Consider the following 21,098-nt stretch of genomic DNA (forward strand, 5'->3'; position numbering starts at 1 on the left):
GGAGGGGGGACGGGAGGGGGAGGGGGGACGGGAGGGGGAGGGAAGGAAGGAAGGAAGGGAGGGAGGAAGGAAGGAGAAGGAAGGAAAAACGGAAGGGAGGAGGGAGGGAGGGAGAGAGGGAGGTTGGGAGGGAGGGAGGGAGGGAGAGAGGGGGGAGGGGGGACGGGAGGGAGAGGGAAGGAAGGAAGGGTGGAAGGGAGGAAGGGAGGAGGGGAGGGAGGGGGGGGGGGAGGGGGGGAGGGAGGGAGAGAGGAAGGAAGGAAGGAATAAGTAAAAGAAAAGAAAAAATTTCATCAGCTCAAATGACAAAACTGACACAGCACCTTACCACTTTCTATCACCCTGATAAACATCTATCTGCATCTAAGCCAGAGTAGTGTCCTCCAAAACTATTATAATCTTTATCTTTTTCTCTGATATTTTCAGTGGTGGGGACTGAACAATTGATTTTTACTACAAAGTTATATTTAGCCTAGACTAATTCTAAATTTCTGTAATATTTTCATTGTGGTTTCCATGACACTTACATAAGGCATCTTACAAATCTATGCTAAGTTGATATGATGTGTATGTGCATGTATGTGTGTGTGTTTGTGTGTGTGTGTGTGTGTGTGAAAGAGAAGGGCTCATATACATATGTGGGGGGGGAGTAATGAGCACTTATGAAGGCCAGAAGAAGACCCCATGTGTCCTCCTCTATCAAGCTCCACCTTTTTATCTTAAGTCAAGGCTTCTCTAAGATAACAGGCTCCAGAGATCCTTCTGTCTATCCCAGGCAGCATAGGGCTTACAGGTGAATATAACCATGCCAGCTTTTTATATAGGTGCCAGGGATTTGAAGCCAGGGATTCATATGCTATCCAATGAGCCTTTTCCTCACTGTAAGTTTATAGTTTTAATTGCATACAAAACTTCTAAAATTCCTTCCCCAATTTTTTCACTGACATCACAACTAGTATCAGCATGTATTCACTGATTCTGCAACTATAATTACTCTTAATAATTGTCTTTTAATTTTATATTAAAACTACCAGTGATTTATATACTACCTTGATAATACTCATGCTGTCATGTTTATATCTTTGGCTTTACCCATGAATTCTATATTTTCATTTTATTTTATGCCATATAGCAAGCACCTTTTTTGCTACAACTTAAAGAATTCTATCCTTGTATTTCTTGCTAGGCAAGTCTACTTGCGATAAATTACCTCTGCTATTATTTTGAATGGGAAAATATTTCTCTCTATCTTTAAAGGGTCATTTTACTGGACACAATATTTTTGCTAAGGAGTTTGTTCCTATTGGTATGTGGAACTCATCATTCCATTCCCTTCTATTCTGAAAAGTCTCTACTGAGAAATCTGCCATATTGTATAAAGCTTCCTTGTATACAAGTTCCTTTTTCTTTTGTTTGTCTTTGACTTGTGACAATCAGGTTATAACATGCATTTTTAATTTTTCTCAATAGTGTGCTTTGGGCTTTAATAATTGATGCCCATTTCCCTCCTTAGATTTGGAAAGTCTTCAGTCATTATTTCTTTCAAATTCCTGTCCATCTCTCTCACTTCTCCTTCTGGTAATTCCATATAGCATATAATGTCCCAAAAACTTCAAAGGCTCTCTTCTCTTATTCTCTTTGTCCCATGCATGGATCATTTCAGATGATCTACCTCTAAGTTCACCAATTATTTTTCTTATTATATCAAGAATGTTATTCTATTGAATATTTCAATTCAGGTGATATTGTTCAACTCCAGAATTTGTGTTAGGTTCCCTTTTACTTTTCCCTTGTTGTTGTGGGATAATGTCCTTAGACATTGTAAAGATTTGTCACTCATATTGGTTTAATAAAATGTTGACTGGCCAGTAGCCAGGCAGGAAGTATAGGTGGGGCAATAAGACTTAGAAGAATTCTTGGAAGAAGAAAGACAGAGACACAGTCACCAGCCAGATGCAGAAGAAGCAAGATTGAGAATGCCTTACTGAAAAAAGGTATCAAGATGCGTCGCTAAACATGATAAGAATTATTGGTTAATTTAAGTTCTAAGAGCTAGTTAATAATAAGCCTATGCAATAAGCCAAATAGTTTGTAATTAATACAAGCCTCTGTGTGTTTATTTGGGACTGAGCAGCTGTGGGACCAGGCAGGACAAAAAATTTCCATCTACACCTTGTGGTTTCTCTTTACTTGTTGATTATGCTGTTGTGACATACATTAACTTATCTGTATCTATTTTCTTATATTTCACTGTGTTTAAGATATTATTTTAGATTTGTTATCATGTAATTCACAGAATTTCATTTTTTACCATCAGTTATAAGACGCCTTATTACCTGACTCTTCATGTTCCTTTTAAATTTGACTTTTTTTTCCTCATTTTTTTTATTAAAGATTTCCATCTCCTTCCCTTCTCCTCCCCATTCCCTCCCCTCCCTTCCATCCATACCCCCACTCCACCCCTCTCCAAGACAAAGAGCCATCAGGGTTCCCTTCACTATGTTAAGTCCAAGGTCCTCCCAGCTCCCCCTAAGTCCAGGAAGGTAAGCAACCAGACTTTTTCTAGTAGCAAAATGAAAAAAAAAAAGTACTGCCTCCCTTGGTGTTTATGGACTGGCTTAAACAGGGAAAGGCTCTCACTAATCAATCCATCTGACAATCTGGGTACCTCTCAAAACTGACTCCAGAATGCTGGGATTAAAGGCCTGTGCCACCACCGCCCAGTACAAACAGGCTTTTAGTGGACAGCAATAAAATAAAATATAGTAAAATAATATATAATAAGATAAAACAAAACACATCAGATATGGAGAACACAAACAGAAGAAAATGAGTCCAAGATACAACACAAGAATCAGAGGCCCACTCATTCATACATTCAGGAATTCCATAAAACACTAAACTGTAGTAAGGCATGTATTTAATTCCAGCACTCTGGAGGCAAAAACAGGCAGGTCCTATGGGTTGAGACGACCCTGGTTTACATAGCAAATTCCAGGCCAGTGAGGCCTACATAGAGAGATATTGTCTCAAAAACAAACAAAAACAAAAATTTCTGTTTTTCAAATGTGTGCTTAATGTATTCACTTTGTATAATAATGTTTTTTGCCCACAAGGTATACCTTAAATTTTTAAATCTCTACTTATAAAGATTTTAAACGTTTCCTTCACTTTGAGATGAACAGTGAAATGACAAATTCATCTCTAATACCTAGTCTATGAATAATTAATTAGGTAATAAAATCTTACCTAATGTACTTATAAAAGACACTATATATTAAACTGCTTTGATAAAATTTACAGTTAAAGGTATATCCAGAATATGGTTCAAAAATAGAATTTGGGATTCTATATAATAATAAATGCACATTTATTATCATATGGAATAAAATAAAATCCTGTCAACAGTAATTTTTAAACTATGAACCAAGTCACACTTCTGCTACAACCTCTAATAGTTATAAATTAACATTTAGGCTAACTACTCACCCCCTATTACTGACAATTGCCTTCTTCAAATGAATGTAATTCGCAGGAAAGATCCCCTGTAAAACAAATAAAAAGTTCAGTTAACAAAACATAAATTGTAATTAAAAAAGAAAGAGAATGGAAATGGAGTAAATAGTCTATTAAAACAACCACTTTGCACATGAAGAATACAGAGTTAAAGGAAGAGCATTAGGTTGGGATTTGATGACCATGTATAACTAGATTGTATCCTCAGAAGAAAACTAAAGCCATAAACACTTCATAAATAAAATGTTCAATACTTACAAATTAGGAATAGTCTATCAAATGACCCACAAGCTACAGTATTATTTACAGGTCATTTGTGTTCAAAATTCACATAATATCTGATCAATAACTCAGAATTATCCAGCATTGAGTTACAGAAACAATTTTAATACATTCACTAATATTTAGGTTCATTTAAGAATGCATCAAGGAATTATATATCTTAGTTAAGGGAGCCATTCTAGGGTTGGCAGAGACTTGACTCTAGAGGGGTTCCCAGGTGTCCAGGAAGACGCCCCCAGCTAGGTCCTTGGGCAGCTGAGGAGAGGGAGCCAGAAATGTCCAGATCCTATTGCCATACTCATGAATATCTTGCATATCACCATAGAACCTTCACCTGGCATTGGATGGAGAAAATGACAGAGCCCCACATAGGAGCACCGGACTGAGCTCCCAAGGTCCTGATGAGGAGCAAAAGGAGGGAGATCATGAGCAAGGAAGTCAGGACCGTGAGGGGTGCATTCACCCATTGAGACGGCGGGACAGAACTAACGGGAGACCACCAAGTCCAGTTGGAATGGGACTGATGGAACAGGGGACCAAACCGGACTCTCTGAATGTGGCTGACGGTGGAGGAGGACTGAGAAACCAAGGACAATGGCAATGAGCATGAACTCTACAGCATGGACGGGCTCACTGTGAGCCTTGACAATTTGGTTGCTCACCTTCCTGGACTTAGGGGGAGCTGGGAGGACCTTGGACTTAACATAGTGAAGGGAACCCTGATGGCTCTTTGTCTTGGAGAGGGATGGAGTGGGGGTATGGGTGGAAGGGAGGGGAGGGAAGGGGGAGGAGGAGGGGAGGAGATGGAAATTTTTAATAAAAAAATGAGAAAAAAAAGAATGCATCAGTTTGGAAGATTTTATAAATAGTTCTTCTTGTACTCCTTTTAAAACTATTTTCATTTAGTAAGAAATATATTTTTATTTTTTTAATTATATTTTAAATAACTGTGTATGTGTGTGTGCATGCATAACATGCATAGAGGCCAGAGGACAACTTGTGGGAATCCCTTCTCTCCTTCTGCTTTGTGGCTTGAATTCAGGTGGTCAGGTTTGGTGACAGGTATCCTTACCAACACAAAAATATATTATTTTTAAAAAAGCCACTTCAGTTTTCCAATCATTTCATTTATCCCAATAAAATCCCTTCAAATAAAACATGAATGGCCTAAATACTCTCATCCTTTAACCCGGAGTATAATAAATTATAAAGTCCACCAATAATATATAAGGCCATCAGCAACTTAACTATAATAATTCATTTTATATAATGGCTCATAATAAAAGATAACCTGTACAGTGACAAGGAATAGTAAACATGAGAGAGTATAAAGACTTATACTACAGAACTACATGCAGAAATAACTAAATGAAGCTCACATATATGATATTTACCATTCAAGAAAAGCTAGGTAGAAAAAAATAAAGAAGTCAACTACATATTCATAAAAGGAACAATTCATCAAGATGTTATAATGATTGTGAAAAAATTGCAATAAATGTAAGGGTTTCCCAATAGCATAAAATAAACAGTAAAGCACATTATAAGATAGAGGAAGGCTTCACTGCCTCACTCTGAGCATTAGGTAGGTCCTTGCAACTCAAAACAGTAAAGAAACGTCAACATTAAATAATCATACAATCAATACATTTTATTTACCACATCTAACATGAAAAATACACATTCATCTAAGTGGCCTAGGGAACCTTCTCTGATACCTATTGTTATCTAGATAACAAAAAACTAAATACTATAGCCCAGTATCTTTAATGAACATAGATTTAAAAGTTCTCAACAAAATATTCATAAGCAAATTTAAGAACATAATATCTTACATCACTATCAAGCTGGCTTCATCTCTGAGAAGCAAGGTTGGGTTCAACATATGTGAAGTAATAAATGAATTACACCATACAAAAAAGACATAAGGACAGAAATAACATAATCACCTCAGTAGACACAGAAAAGCTAAAGCCGGCAGTGGTGGTGCGCGCCTTTAATCCCAGTACTCTGGAGGCATAGGCAGGGGGATCTCTGTGAGTTCTAGGTCAGCCTGGTCTACAAGAGCGAGTTCCACAACAGGCTCGTATGTTGTGAAATGTGTATTTTTCATATTAGATGTGGTAAATAAAATGTATTGATTGTATGATTATTTAATGAGAAATCCTGTCTCAAAAAACAAAAAACAAAAAAAAGATAGTCTTTTGACAAAATTCCATTACCATTTCATGATAAAATCCTCAAAAAATAGGACTAGAAGGAACATACCTCAATATAATAATGGCTACATTTGAAAAGCCTATAAGCTAACATTATACTAAATGAAGGAACTGAGAGCATTTCCTCCAAAATGTGAAATAACACAAAGTGGTCCACTCTTAATGTAATGCTCAGAACTTTAGTCAGAAAGATAAGAGAAAAAATAAAAGGGATATAAAGTAGGACAGGAAGAGGTTAAATCATTCCATCTGTAGATGGCATAATCTAATACTTAAGGGATGCTATGGACACCACCAGAAAACTCATAGCATAAGAAGACAAAAAGCAACATAAAAATCAGTAGCTTTTCTATATATCAATAATAAAGTGGCCAATAAAGAAATTAGAAAAGATAATTCATTTTCAATAGCTTTATAAAAATAAGGGGACTAGAGCAAAGACTCCTTAGTTACGAGTGCTTTTGCAGAGAAATGAAGTTTGGTTCTCTTCATGTCAAGGGACTTATAACCTCCTATAATTTTAGCTTGAGGGAATCTGATCTATGAGCACATATGCATGTACACATACAAGGTACACAAACATAAATAAAAAGATAAATCTTTATTGAAGGTCAGAATAAACCTCATTGTAAAGATTTAAGAAACCTCTATGATGAAAATTTTAAAACATTTAATAATGATATTGATAGTCACTAGAAAATAAAGGCATTTCATGCTTAGAAACTGACTCAATACCGTGAAAAAGAATTATTAAAAGAATTCCAAAGAGTCAATTCAATCCCCATCAAAATATAAATGAAATTCCTCACTGAACTATATTTTTAAAAGACTAGACTCATAGAAAACAATGACCTCAAAAAGACACAGCATTTCTTAAAAAAAAAAAAACAAAAAACAAAAACAAAACCCCAAAAAACAGAAATTTAACAACATCTGACCCCTGACCTCAAGTTAACCAAGAACTACTGGAAAAGAAAGAAAATGCAGAAATAAACCCACACAGCTATGGCCACCTAAGTTTTGACAAAGGTGTTAAAACCATACATTGGAGTTGGAGAGGGAAGATAGTTTTTACAACAAATAAGTGTTTGGAAAACCAGATCTCTATATACAAAAGAGTGAAGCTAAACCTCCACTATGCATACTGAATATATATATATATGTATATTATAGATATTAAAAATTTAAAAATAGTTTATTATAAAACTTGAAATGCTGAAACTTTTGGAAGAAAATCTAGAGAAATCACTTCAAGATATATTGGTTTTATTTTAAATTCTGGAAAGCACAATAGTGGGAAATAAACAACGTGACAAAAGGGATTACATGAAATCCAAAGGCTTCTTCGTAGTAAATGAAGCCATATAGAGTGAAGGGCCTGGCTACAGAACAGGAGAAAAATATTTTTCCATTGTATCTCAGAAAAGGAGTTAATATAATATCTAGATATGTATTTTTTAAAAAATTACAAAAATCAAGCACCAAAACTAAATCTTCTGATCAACAAATGGACTAATGAACCAAAAAGATAGTTCTCAAAAGAAGTAAATGTGTAGCCAACAAATATTTGAAAAGTGCTTTACTTTACAGCTTTATGCATTACAGAAATACAAACTAAAACTCTTTAAGACTGCATTTTATCCCAGTTAGAATAACTATCACCAAGAAAACAAGAGGCAACAAATGGTGCTGAGGACATAGGAAAATAGAAACCCATATTTACTACTGGCAGGAATGCAGACTTGTGCAGCCACTATGAAAATCAGTATTTATATCTTTCCAAAAACTAAAAATGGAACTAACATATGGTCAAACTATACTACTCCTAGGAATATGCATAAAGGATTATTAAGTCCTACTACAGAGATACTTATACATCTGTCTACTGATGCACTACTCACTGCTTTGAAGAGACACCATGACCATGACAACTCTTATAAAAGAAAACATTTCAATGGGGCTAACGGTTCAGAGGTTTAGTCCATTATCATCATGGTGGGACATGGTGGTATGCAGGCAGACATGGTGTTGGAGATGGAGCTGAGAATTCTATATCTTTGATCCATAGGCAACAGGAAGTAAACTGAAACATGGCGTGGCTTGAGCATATATAAGAACTCAAAGCTCACCCCACAATGACACTTCCTCCAACAAGGACACACCAACTCCAACCAAGTTTCTAATAAGTATTGGATCCCTGCTTTTTGGGTATCCTCTGCTGATGCAATAAGCCAAAGCAAACCAAATTAATAAGATCAGACTTAATTAGCAGAGCAAAACAACTCCTGGGTAACTCTTGAAAAGGCAGGAGAGAAATCACATGGCAGGCCTAGCAACCAGATCTTAAGTATGTAGGTGTGTCTTGAGCAGCTCTGGGGAAGAGCTGACCCTTGGTGGGCTTTCTGAGGGGCAGGGTCTGGAATGGACAGAGACCAGAGCAGAGATTCCCAACTGCCACACCTCCTAATAGTGCCAATCCCTATGAGTGTATGGAGACCGACTGCATTCAAACTATTACAATCCACTCGCTGGGCCTTATAAACTTTGTAACATACAATAATGCAAAATGCATTTAGCTCAACTTCAAAAGCCCCTATAATTTATCATAGACTCCAAGATGTTTTAAGTACAAAGTTCAAAGTCTCTTCTGAGATTCATGCAATTTCTTAACCATCATCTTATTTAAGATTAAAATCAAAAACAGATCACCTATTTCTAAATTATAATGGCACAGGATATATATTAACATCCTAAAATGTAGGGAAGAGGGCACAGAGAGGAAATACTGGATCAAAGCAAGACCAAAACCCATCTGAGCAAACTCTATACTCTGCATCTCCATATATTATATCAAGACACTCTTCCGATCTCCAACCTGATTCAGCTTTATAGACTGCAACATACTTCTTTCTCTTGGGTTGGTTTCACTCACTGTTAGAAGTTTTTCTCGGCAGGTATCCCACAGCTCTGGCATCTCCAACATCTTGGAATTTCCAAGGCAATCCGGGCTTCAACTTTACAGCTTCACAAAATAACCTGTCTAGGCCTCCATGGACACCCAACACATGCCTGGCCTCGGTGGCTTCCCTTAGTCATAGTCCCTTAGTCATAACCCCTTTCTTTTATTCTTAACTCAAAAGCCAGAACCATGTGATCAAAGCTACCACCATCTCTTGCTTGCTAGGGCTTGAACATGATCCCCTTGTTCAATTACATTTTCACCAGCTTTCTGGTTTTGATGGTTACCTTCACTGCCTAAGTTTGGCTGTTCTTGAACTTGCTCTGTAGACCAGGCTGGCCTCAAACTGAGAGATCTGCCAGCCTCTGCCTTCCAAGTGTTGGGATTAAAGGAGTACACCACCACACCTGCCTCTGAGCTTTTCTTTAATTCCTTTTCACAAGGTGGAAACTTAGCTGGGTGGATCTTGTCCTGGGATCATCACTCCCTTTAGTCCATTTCTTAATCTGTTTATCTCCTTGAACACAAGATTTAGTTTCTTTCCCCTTCCTGGTGCTCCTTTTCTCCTCAGCTTGCTCCTTTTCATTATAAATCTTCATTAGACTTAACACTAATAACCACATGACAGAGTCTATACTAGGATATTTTGAGAGTTCCTCTGCCGGCAGAATTAATCTAAAATTCTTTATTTGACCTTAGGCAGACTCTTCAGACAAGGACAAAAAGTAGCCACTTTCTTCATCAAACTATCACAAGAATGATCTCTAGGTAATATACTAAAATATTCTCCTCTGAAACCTCTTGAGCCATCCCCCCAAAGTTCAAATCATTCTCAGAAACATCTTCCATGCTCCTACTAGTATGGCCCAATAAGGAGTGCTTAAAATTTTCCAGTTTTCTAAATCCAAAGTACTAAAGTCCAAATTCCTCCAAACAAAATCATGATCAGTCAGATCACAGCAACACCGCAGTTCCTGGTACCAAGTTCTGTCTCAGGTTGTCCATTGTTGAGAAGAGACACCATGACCATGGCAACTCTTATAAAGGAAAACATTTAATTGGATGGCTTACAGTTTAGAGGTTCAGTCAATTATCATCATGGTGAGATATGTTGGTTTGCAGGCAGACATGGTGCTAGAGATGGAGCTAAGAATTCTCTATCTTTGGTCCATAGGCAATAGGAAGTGAACTGAGACACCATGTGGCTTGAGCATGTATGAGACCTCAAAGCCCACCCTCACAGTGACACACTTCCTCTGGCAAGGCCATACCTACTCCAACAAAGCCACACCTTTTAATAGTTTCACTCCCTATGAACTTATTGGAGCCAAGTACATTCAAACTACTACAATATCCATAAAAGATGACCGGATAATGAAAATGTGACATATATATGCAATTAAATTTTATTGAGACATAAAGGAAAATGAAATCGTGACATACACAGAAAATAGATGGACCTGGAAATTATATCTTAGTGAAGTATCCTAGAAAGAGAAATAACCTGTTTTTTTCTCTCATATGCATAAGACCTGCACAAGATCAAGCCAGCCAACATTCAGGCATGAGTGGGTGTTGTAAGGTAGAGGGCCGCTTGTTCATCCCAACCACCCAGCTAGCTTAGCCCCAAAATAACCACACAGAAACTGTGTTCATTAAATCACTGCTTGGCCTATTAGCTCTAACATCTTATTGGTTAACTCTTACACCTTGATTTAGCCCATTTCTATTAATCAATGTATCACCACATGGCAGTGGCTTACCAGAAAAGATTTGGCATGTCTGATTCTGGCAGATTATGGTGTCTCTCTGACTCTGCTTTCTTCCTCCCAACATTCAGTTTTGTTTTCCACACCTACGTAAGTTCTGTCCTATCAAAAGGCCAAGGCAGTTTCTTTATTCATTAACCAATGAAACAACACATAAACAGAAGGATCTCCTACACCAAGTGGGAGAAGAACTCATGAGGCCCCATTGTTAGCAAAAGAGCTATTGGGAGGGTCATATTTCTTTGGGGTTGTGACTCTGGTAGATTGCCCATATTCTGGTGAGTGGTCTCACATCTACTTGAATGCAAGCAGCTCAATGAGTTATTGATCAAAAGAAAAAGAGGAGGAAGAGATGAAGAAGATGGGAAGGTCCAAGAGAGGGGGAATGGCAAGTTAAGCTGATACTATCAAGATACATAGTACACAATTAAGAAATTGTCAAAGAATAAATAAAATATTCAAAAAAGTATGTATTAGGAGCCCACAGTGAAGTTCCATTACTTTGTATATTAATCTTTTTTTTAAAAAAAAAAGACTAATACTAATAGCCAGGTGTTATGGTACACACCCTTAGTCCCAGCACTTGGAAGGTCGAGGAAGGTGGATCTCTGTGAGTTTCAGGCCAGTCTGGTCCACATAGCGAGTTCCAAAACAGCCAGAACTATACAGAAACATCCTGTCAGAAAGAAAGAAAGAAAATACAGAAAAGATCCTGTCAGAAAGAGAGAAAGAGAGAGAGAGAGAGAGAGAGAGAGAGAGAGAGAGAGAGGGGGGAATAAAGAAGAAAAACCTAATAAAATAAAAAATAAAGTTAAAAGCCTCTATTCAACAAATGAAACAGTTACCAGTGAAGAAAAAGGCCACATAATGGAGAAAATCCTTACCAGATAGTCATCTCATATGAAATTAGTACCAAGAATACATCAAGAACAAAAAACAAAAACAAAAAACACACATACAAAAAACAAACCTCAATTTAATCAATAAATAGGTAAGTAAGTTGAGTAAACAGTTCTCAAAAGAAGAAAAACCAAGTACTAGGTGATGGTGGTACACACATTTAATCCCAGCACCCTGGAGGCAGAAGCAAGCAGATTTCTGTGAGTTCAAGGCCATCCTGGTCTAAAGAGCAAATTCCAAGACAGTGAAAGCTGTTTTATGGAGAAATCAAAAAAAAAAAAAAAAAAAGAAAGAAAGGGAGGAAGGAAGGAAGGAAGGAAGGAAGAAAAGGAGCAAGAGAAAGAGAAAAAGAAGAAGAGGAAGGGCGTGGAAAGATGACTCAACAGTCCAGAGCACTTGCTGCTCTTCTAGAGAACCTGGATTCAGTTCCTAACACCCTCGTGGCAGATAATAACCATCTGTATTCCAGTTCAAGGAGATTTGATACTTTCTTCTGACCTCCATGGACACCAGTCACGCACATAGTGTGCATAAATACATGCAAGTACTCATATATACACATAAAAGTAAATTTTTTCATAAAAAGAAAAATGAATAACCAATAAAAACATGAAAAATGTTTAATACCCTTAGCTATTATTGTGGCTGGTTTTAATGTCAATTTACCACAAATCAGAATCAACTAGTAGGGAGTCTCACCTGAAGAACTGTCCTGATTATTTCAGGAAGACTCAACCCAACTATGGGTTGCAACTTCTGGTAGGTGTCCACCTGACAATGGGTACTTTAGAGAAAGTTCATTCTCTTGTCTTGTTCTCTTGGCCTGCCACTGAGTTGATTTGCTTTGTTGTTGTTGCTGCTGCTTCCTTTGCTGACAGCAGAACCAGCAGTTCCAAACTTTCATTATGTAATAGAGATCAGCAGCTTTCTAGGAAATTACCAGCACCAGATTAGACTACAGGCACCCCACCTTGTGGACTGAATGACTACTAGTTGTCATCCCCTTTTTAAAAGGGGTTATTCTAGAACTACTCCAACTACTATGGCACACAGCCTCAAGGACCCAATTTCAGGGTATCAGCATCTGAGGTGTGATTTGGCTGTTGTTACTATTTTAAAGCTTGTTTAATAGATTCCCCATGGAGAAATGCAAATCAAACTTGGAGCCTCCCTGACTAATAACTTGTGAGGCAGTATCACACACCTGGCACAGAAATTTTCATTTAATAATCCATGTCTTCTGAGGGAAGGGTAATGGGACATACACAGCACTAGGGATCAAGAGCTTTTCTTGCCTAATTTTAATAGAGAAGGCTGAGATGAATCTCAAAGAAAGCAACATCAGCAGAGATGGTGGGAAAGCAGCTGTGGAGCTGCTAGCTGTTTTAATAGCCACTTAAAGAGTTTGAACCACAAGAGATGCAGGCAACAGCCAAACCTGAATCTCAACACCTAAGTTTATGAACTACAACATTAGCAAGGGCTAAGGATTCCAACTTCCCAGACCTCTGTAAGAGATGTAACCATTGTAGGCTATGCCTGAACAAAGGTTGTAATACTTATTACCATATAGTTAACAGTCCTAGTACCTAGTACCTTAAACAAGAGCTATAAAATTAGGAGAGAGAAACTTCTTGTCTGCTGCTACCACTCACCATTGACAAATACCAAGGTATATAAAAGCTGCCAGAGGCCATCAAAAGAACTCCTCACCTAAACAATTTCTACTCAGAGAAAAAGAACCCTAACAAAATGATTCACAGAAAGCACAAAAAGGGTGCTTACAATACAGGCTTAAGGAAATCTTAACAACAAACTATCAATTCCAAGTGTTTAACTGTAGTCGTGAAGGGATTTTAAATTTTGAGTTTAGTGTGGGTTACATACTAAATCTGAGGCTTGCTTGAGCTAAACAGAAAGACCCTGTCTCAGGAAAGTACAACAATGCATGTCCCACCCATACTTTACAGTAGTTAACAATGATAAACTGTTCCACACAATCTTGATTCGTCATTCCCCAGTTACCCTCACTGTAGTACTGCAAAGTACACTTCAGAAGGCATCTACAAATTCATCAATATGTATCTTTAGTAACAGTTTCTCTTAGAAGTTTTATACTGTGTACTATATGGTTTGTGTCCCCTAAGGTTCTTGTGATGAAGGTCCTCAAAGTGGCACTACTAGGAGGTAACCAGTTCTTTAGAAAGTAGACTCCCTGACCTGCACAGATCCAAACTAGGCCCACTAAATGTGGGTGACAGTTGTGTGGCTTAGTCAATCTGTGGGGTCACTGGCAGTGGGACCAGGATTTATCCCTAGTGCTTGAACTGGATTTTTGGAACCCACTCTTTTTGGGTGGATACCTTGCTCAGCCTAGATATATGGGGAGAGCCTCGGTCCTGCCTAAAGTAATGCACCCAGACTTTGTTGACTCCCCTTGGGAAGTCTTATCCTCTCTGAGGAGTGGATGGGGGGTCTGGGGGGTGGAGAAGGTGTGAGGAGTGGGAGGAGGGGAGAGAGTGGGAACTGGGATAGGTATGTAAAATGAGAAAAAACTGCTTTTAAAAAATTAATTTAATAATAATTTTAAAAAAGAAAAAAAAAGGAAGTGAGCCTCTGGGAGGTCCCTGGGGGAAAGAACCTATGGGAGATTCTAGTATCCCCAACTTCCCTGCTTTGCTTCCTGGCTCATATTATGTACAAAGTGATCAATCATATGTTCCCTGGTCATTGCCATTTTGCACAACCATTCCAAAGGCTCAGTGGAACAGGATGCCTGATTATGGACTTGAAGATCTAAAACTATGTGTCAAAATAAACCTCTTTATTAAGTTAAATTATCTTATGTACTTCACTGTAGCAACAGAAAGTTAAAATACTGTATGACACAAGGCAAAAGTTTGGAGCAGGGCAGTGGGGGTGGGTTGGGGGGAGGGGGAAATGGGGAGAGAGAAGGGAAATGGGGAAGATTGGGGAGAGCTTGGGACAATGGGATGGTTGAGATGGAGGAAGGGTTGATATGGGAGCATGGAAGAAGATATCTTAGCTAATAGAGACATTTTAGGTTTGGCAAGAGACTTGGCTCTAGAGGGGTTGCCAGGTGTCCAAGGGGATTTCCCCAGCTAGGTCCTTGGGCAGCAGAGAATAGGGTGCCTGAACTAGCATTCTCTCATAGCCACACTGATAAATATCTTGCATATATCACCATAGAACCTTCATCTGGCAAGAGATGGAGATAGATACAGAGACCCACATTGGAGCACTGGACTTAGCACCCAAGGCCCAGATGAAGAGCAGAAGGAGGGAGAAGATGAGCAAGGAAGTCAAGACCACGAGCGGTGTGTCCACCTACGGAGATTGTGGGATTGATCTAATGGGAGCTCACCAAGGCCAGCTGGACTGGGACTGAACAAGCATGTGTTCAAACCAGACTCTCTGAATGTGGCTGACAATGAGGGTGGACTGAGAAGCCAATGATAATGACACTGGATATTGATTCTACTGCATGTACTGGCTTTTTGGGAGCCTAATCTGTTTGGATGCACACCTTTCTAGACCTGGAAGGAGTGGCGGGCTTGGACTTCCCACACAACAGGGCACCCTGATTTCTCTTAGGAGTGGAGAGTGAGGGGTAGGGGAAGTGAGGGGAGTGGGAGGGAAATGGGAGGATGGGAGAAGGTGGAAATTTTTAATGAATAAATAAATAAAATAAAAAATAAATAAAATATAAATAAAATAAAAAAAATACTGTGTGACAATAGAACACATACAGCTCTGCTGAATCATGGATTCCCTGTTAGCAATGAGAAAGTCTAAAGACCATACCATTCTCTGTACTCATTGGTATATAATATACTAACTACAAACCTCACTTACTTTTCCTGTCATACCAACCATCATTCTCTTAACAGCATACTCTAGTTGGCTTGCACTATTTGTCGTTTGTTGAATATGGCTTATAAATTTCCTACCATACAAAACATTCTATAAGGCTCCTTTCCTAACTCATGTAATTCTAGGCATCTGTTGATAATTAAGTGTATAATGGATGCTTGTTAAAAAAAAAAACACAAAATGGAAGTAAATATCAACTCTTACGGAACTGTTTGTTTTCCTTCTTCAGCATATGCTTTATAAATGTCAAAACTGCAATTAGTTTTTAATCTTATTTATTTTGCTCTCTTACTCTTTAATACTTTGGATATGTTCTTTAAAATTATAATCTTTTTATAATATTTTGATAACCCTGAATCACAGGCCCCTTCCTTATACACAGTAGTTAAGAGAGCAACTGTCATCCAGGGCTGTGATAACATCCAGGCTTGAGCTGCAGCCAAGGGTCATGTCTGGGTCCATAGCCCCACTGCAACCAGGGTCTCTGTTGATGTCCATGGCTCCTGTTGCCACCAAAGGCTATGCAGATGCCCAGTATCTGGGCGTCACACCTGAGGTCATGTTGGCATTCAAGGGTCATGTTGCTGCTAGGACCATGCAGATCTTAGTGGCCTACATGGCCATCTGGGGCCATGGTGATATCTGGGCCCAAGCTACTACTGCTAGTCATATCTGAGTCCATGGTACTGCTACGGCCAGGGTCTATGTTGATGTCCACTGCCATGTTACTATAGTGGCCCGTGTAAACCATGCATGTTGAAGTCCAAAGTCTGTGCTGAGCTGGCTCTGTCCCTCACTGGCCTGGGAAAGCTGGTCCCACCCCTCACAGGATTGAAGAGCTGGCCACCACACTTGGGAGATCTGGGTCTAACCCTCACATTAGGGGGTTGATCGCAGTGTCCCAGACTGACCACCTCAGCTACCAGCCAGGTACACAACCAGGGCTTTGACTTGGCATACCCCAACATCTACCCCATCTATAACATGCTGGAGCTTGTTAAGGGACTGGTCCTATAGAACCACAGCAGCAGGATCTCTATAACTCGGGACAACTGCAGGATATCTGAGAGGAGTTTTGATGGTGGTCCAGTATTGATGGTATACCAGAAGTCAGAGGCCTTGAACCTGACAAATAACTCATTACACAATGAACATTTGCAAGTAAAGTTGTTTGGACAAATGGTTTGCTACATGACACACCACACTTCTCAATGCCACTAAGATGAATGAAGAAGTAGGTGATGGAGACTCAGGAAAGATGGAAGAGCAAAGTGAGTTTTGTTTTGTTTTGTTTTGCTTGTTGTTTTCTTTTTCTGTGTTTTTTTAGGGCTTTTGTTTTTTGCTGTTTGTTTCTTAATTAATATTTTACCTGTATTTTTAATTTTTAATTTTTATTTACTCTTATATTCTTCTTGGGGGGGATGCTACAATGGTGAAGGGTGGATATAGAGGGACTGGGAAGTAGGTGAGATTGGGGTACATGATGTGAAATTCCCAAAGAATCAACAAAAAATTATGTTCTAAATAAATAAAGTAATAAAAGGAGAGCAACTGCTGGCCAAGAAATCCTTCACTACCAACTGGTGAAACTGTCCTCTTAGAAGCCTGGCCATTTCAGACACAATCACTGTTGGCTATTCATACCAACTCTACCAGGTGGCAGAGTGGCTTTCCCTGCCCCGATGGAGCTCCAAAAACCAGGCCCTGTCCCCATACTTCTCTAATGGCTGTAACAGCCATTCCCAACACACACAGGCCCTACAGAAAAAAAAAAATGCCAACAATCTCTGAGCTTGCCCCAAGATCAGGCCACATAACCCCTCTATTTCCAGGTCACTCTGGAAAGTCCACCACCAAGAAATGCCATATAAACACTGTCTTCTGTTCAGTTCTCTGCTGCCTCCCACCTGAGCAGAGGCAACCACCCTCCTGGGTTCCCCGCCACCCATAAATATCTTGTGTGAGTGTTATAATGTTGTATGGTATGACTTTTGTAGAATTTTAACTCCCAACTGCCAGGATACCTTTCCCATCTGAGCAGCTGTACTCATAGTCACTCTGAGGACACTGCAACAGATGCAGGGGCCAGTACACCCATAACGCGGATCAAGAGTAACCCCTCCAACAGATGCAGGTGGACAGTACACCCATACCAAGGATCAAGAGTAACCCCTCCAACAGATGCAGGGGACAGTACACCCATAACACGGATCAAGCGTAACCACTCCAGAGACCTTGCTTAGAAAGCATTACTCCAGAAAACTTTACAGTCATTTTCATCATACCATACCAGAGGGAACACTTCCCTTCATGGTCCAGCTGAAGGATTCTGATTAGTGTAAATATAATGCTTCATTTGCATGAATGGTGACTATATAAATACACTACCTGGAAAACATCCTCTTGTATTGGCCGTGGTGTTACAAAATTAAACACAGTAAAAAGCTTCTTTCTGATGGAAATTAGATTTTTATCATAAAACAAAGAAAGCTGAACTGTTAGAGAGAGAGAGAGAGAGAGAGAGAGAGAGAGAGAGAGAGAGAGAGAGAGAGAGAGAGAGAGAGAGAGAGAGAAGGGGTGGTAGCAATGGGGTGGTAGCATTGGTGCTGGCAGCAACAACAACAGCCATAGTAGTAGTGACAGAAATAGAATTCTGGCAAGAAAGTGGCTAAAGAATTTCAAAGAAAACAATGTCTAAATGGAGAAGATTTTGTGGATGCTACAATAATGCTGTAAGTCCTACATAAACTTCAGGAACATGTGAAATTTTCTACTCAATATTTCAGCAAATAAAACCAAGGTTGTCTTCTGTCCTACACACACACACACACACACACACACACACACACACACACTAAAGGAAGGTTAGTACTAGCTTATTAATACCCTGATTAAATTTGTATTAATCAGCATTTAAGAATCTTAGGCTAGAGTTGGATACTTGCCTAGCCTGCCTGAGGCCCTAAATTCAATCCCAAGTAAGTACCACAAAACAGGAGAAGTCTTGAATTTTATTTGATATGACAGAAATGAAATCTTTACATAATTCGGAGGAATTTTCAAATAATCCCTTTCAAAAGAAATAAATGTATAAATCTACATTTATCAAATAGTAACAGTCCTAGAAAACAATGAATGAACAACTCTCACATGCATCGTTATGTCAGAAGACAAGAAACTGCTTCTTGAATGTTTCTAATGTACATTTTAACCACTGAGCATATTATAGGCATGATTCCATGTTGCATTCAGATTGTATATGAACTTTGTTGAAAAACAAAACTGTTTTTAATGTGTTTTGAAAAGGCATACCAATTCAAACTTAAGATGTGAATATCTATTGCTAGTAAATGCTGTAGCCACCTAACATCTAGAAGAAAGTGGAAATTACCAAAACACACAATCGCAGAAGTACATTTGCATAAAGAAAACAATAAAATCTGATTAGACGTAAAAAAAAAAAAACTCCTAACACTGCTTAGTGTAATTCATGTTCCACTGACTGTCAAACTATTTCAAAAACTGAACACAGAGTAGTTCTCTCACAAAATCCAAATAACTATACATAATGAAAAGAATTTAGAAACAGGTGTAAGAGTCTGAGCACTTTTTTGTAATTCTAAAATAAATATAGTGACCTTTCTGGAGAAGTCAGTTAAAAAGCTAGAAGACGACTATGTAGAGAAACCTAATTACCATAATTCAATGGTTCAAATGAGAACAGCTAATTCAGAAAGTTTCTATTTGCACATTACATAAGTCATGACCAAATTTCCAAAAGCCAAAATACGAAAAAGAACCACTAGAAAACAACAGAAGACTGTAACTTATATTATATGCTATTTATCTTGATATTTGTGATCTGGGCCACTTTTCTACCTTGATTCCTACTAGTATTTTAATATCAGAGTGAAGCAAGTAGTCATTTAATTAACTGCTTTGTGACTAAAGTTTCGAATTAATAATGCACAATGTATCATTTCAAAATATTTTTTTTAATTTTTATTGATTATTTGTGGATATCACATCATGTATCCTGATTCCCTGTCCCCTGGCTGCCGCCCTCGGCCCTTGCACCCTCCTCCCCCAAAACAAATTTAAAAGTAAAAGCAAAAACAAATGAATAAACAAACAAAAACCTTGGCATGAAAGCTATAGTGTGGCACAGTGAGTCACACAGTACACCATTTAGTCCATACATGTTAACTTGTAAAATGTTTATTGCAATAAGTCATTGATTGGTCTGGTTGGAGGCCTTTGGCTCCTACTACACCCTGGATAGTGGGCCCTCACTGGGACTCTTCTTCACATGCTCTAGCAGTCCATAGATGAGGTGAGTGTTAGTATGGGCTACCTCTTAGTACTGGTTGTGAGCCTGGGTGGTAATTGGGTTGGTCAGCCTGGCAGATTTCCCTCATAGTCACCACCCAAGTGAGCTCTCCAGCACTGTCCTGGCTAGCACACCCAATGTAGCACACAGCAAGGATCAGGGCCATTTCTCTAGCTCTCACACCCACAGGTCCAGTTCACCCACACTCACACTACCAAGTGTCCAGCTCTATTGTTTTGCCCAGGTGAGGTGCAGGGCCAGCTCTTCCATTCTCAGGCCCCCAAGGTCAGCTCTCCTGCCTGTCACAGGTAGCAAGGGATTGGGGGGGGAGGGGGGAGCGTACATTTCCTTACTCTTGCCATCCCATGGTGTATGAGGGAGGGAGCAGGGACAGCTCTCCTGCTCTCCCATATACAGGCCCAACTCAACTGAGCCCCCACGAACAGGGTCAGCTCTAGAGGGTGGTAACTGTTATTCTTTTGGCCCCGCTCCTTTCCACGCCCACTCCCAGCGATATCAGACCACTGGAAACTCTCTCTTCTTCCTGTTCCCTCTGGCGTGTGCACACTTGTCTTCTCCTTCTCTCCCTCTCTCCCTCTCTCCCTCTCTCCCTCCCTCCCTCCCTCTTTTAGTAAATGTTTAGCTTTCTGTTTATTTTATGTGTCTATTACCCGCCGCCTGTTTACACGCGCCCGCCTGCAGTTGGGAACCCACCGCAGCTTGGCTCTCCCGGCCGCGTGGCCCGCCATCACCGCTTGGGCCACCACTCCGGGACCGGCAGCCTTCTCTGCCCTGGCACTGGCTGCTTGCAGAGTCTGCCGCCTGCCTACAGCTGCCGCCTGGGACTTTATAGCATTTTTAAGAACAACAGTAACCATCTGCCAAGATGACCAAATGGGTCCCAAGACAACTATAGCTACAGGTAATATTACAAACATCAAAATAATAATGACCTCACCCCATCAAATCACAGTATCATGTCAGATAAAATGGTTGTTCATTTAGTTCATGGAATTTTGAAGCATTTTAATATCAATGAAAAAATAATTAAAATAATTATGCTTAGGGCTGGGGAGAAAGCTCAGTAGGTATAAAGTGCTTTACTTGTAAATATAGAGACCTAAGTTTGAGCCTTCAAACACACATCAAAAACAGCTGGGTACAGTGGCACATTTGTAATCTCAGAGCTGAAGAGGCTGAACCAAGTGGGTTCTTGGGGTTCTCTTGGC

General features: G+C 39.3%; 1 protein-coding gene across 1 annotated transcript in view; it reads right to left on the reverse strand.

Moving 5' to 3' along the window:
- The window catches only part of Dock3 (dedicator of cytokinesis 3), a 337,144-nt gene that overhangs the window by 274,601 nt on the left and 41,445 nt on the right, over nt 1–21,098 (reverse strand). The window contains exon 4 of the mRNA XM_038322276.1: nt 3,490–3,545. Within this exon, the coding sequence (XP_038178204.1) occupies nt 3,490–3,545 (56 nt within the window). The remainder of the gene's footprint in view (nt 1–3,489; nt 3,546–21,098) is intronic.

Source organism: Arvicola amphibius, chromosome 3 (genome assembly GCF_903992535.2).
Source record: "Arvicola amphibius chromosome 3, mArvAmp1.2, whole genome shotgun sequence".
Taxonomy (NCBI): Eukaryota; Metazoa; Chordata; class Mammalia; order Rodentia; family Cricetidae; genus Arvicola; species Arvicola amphibius.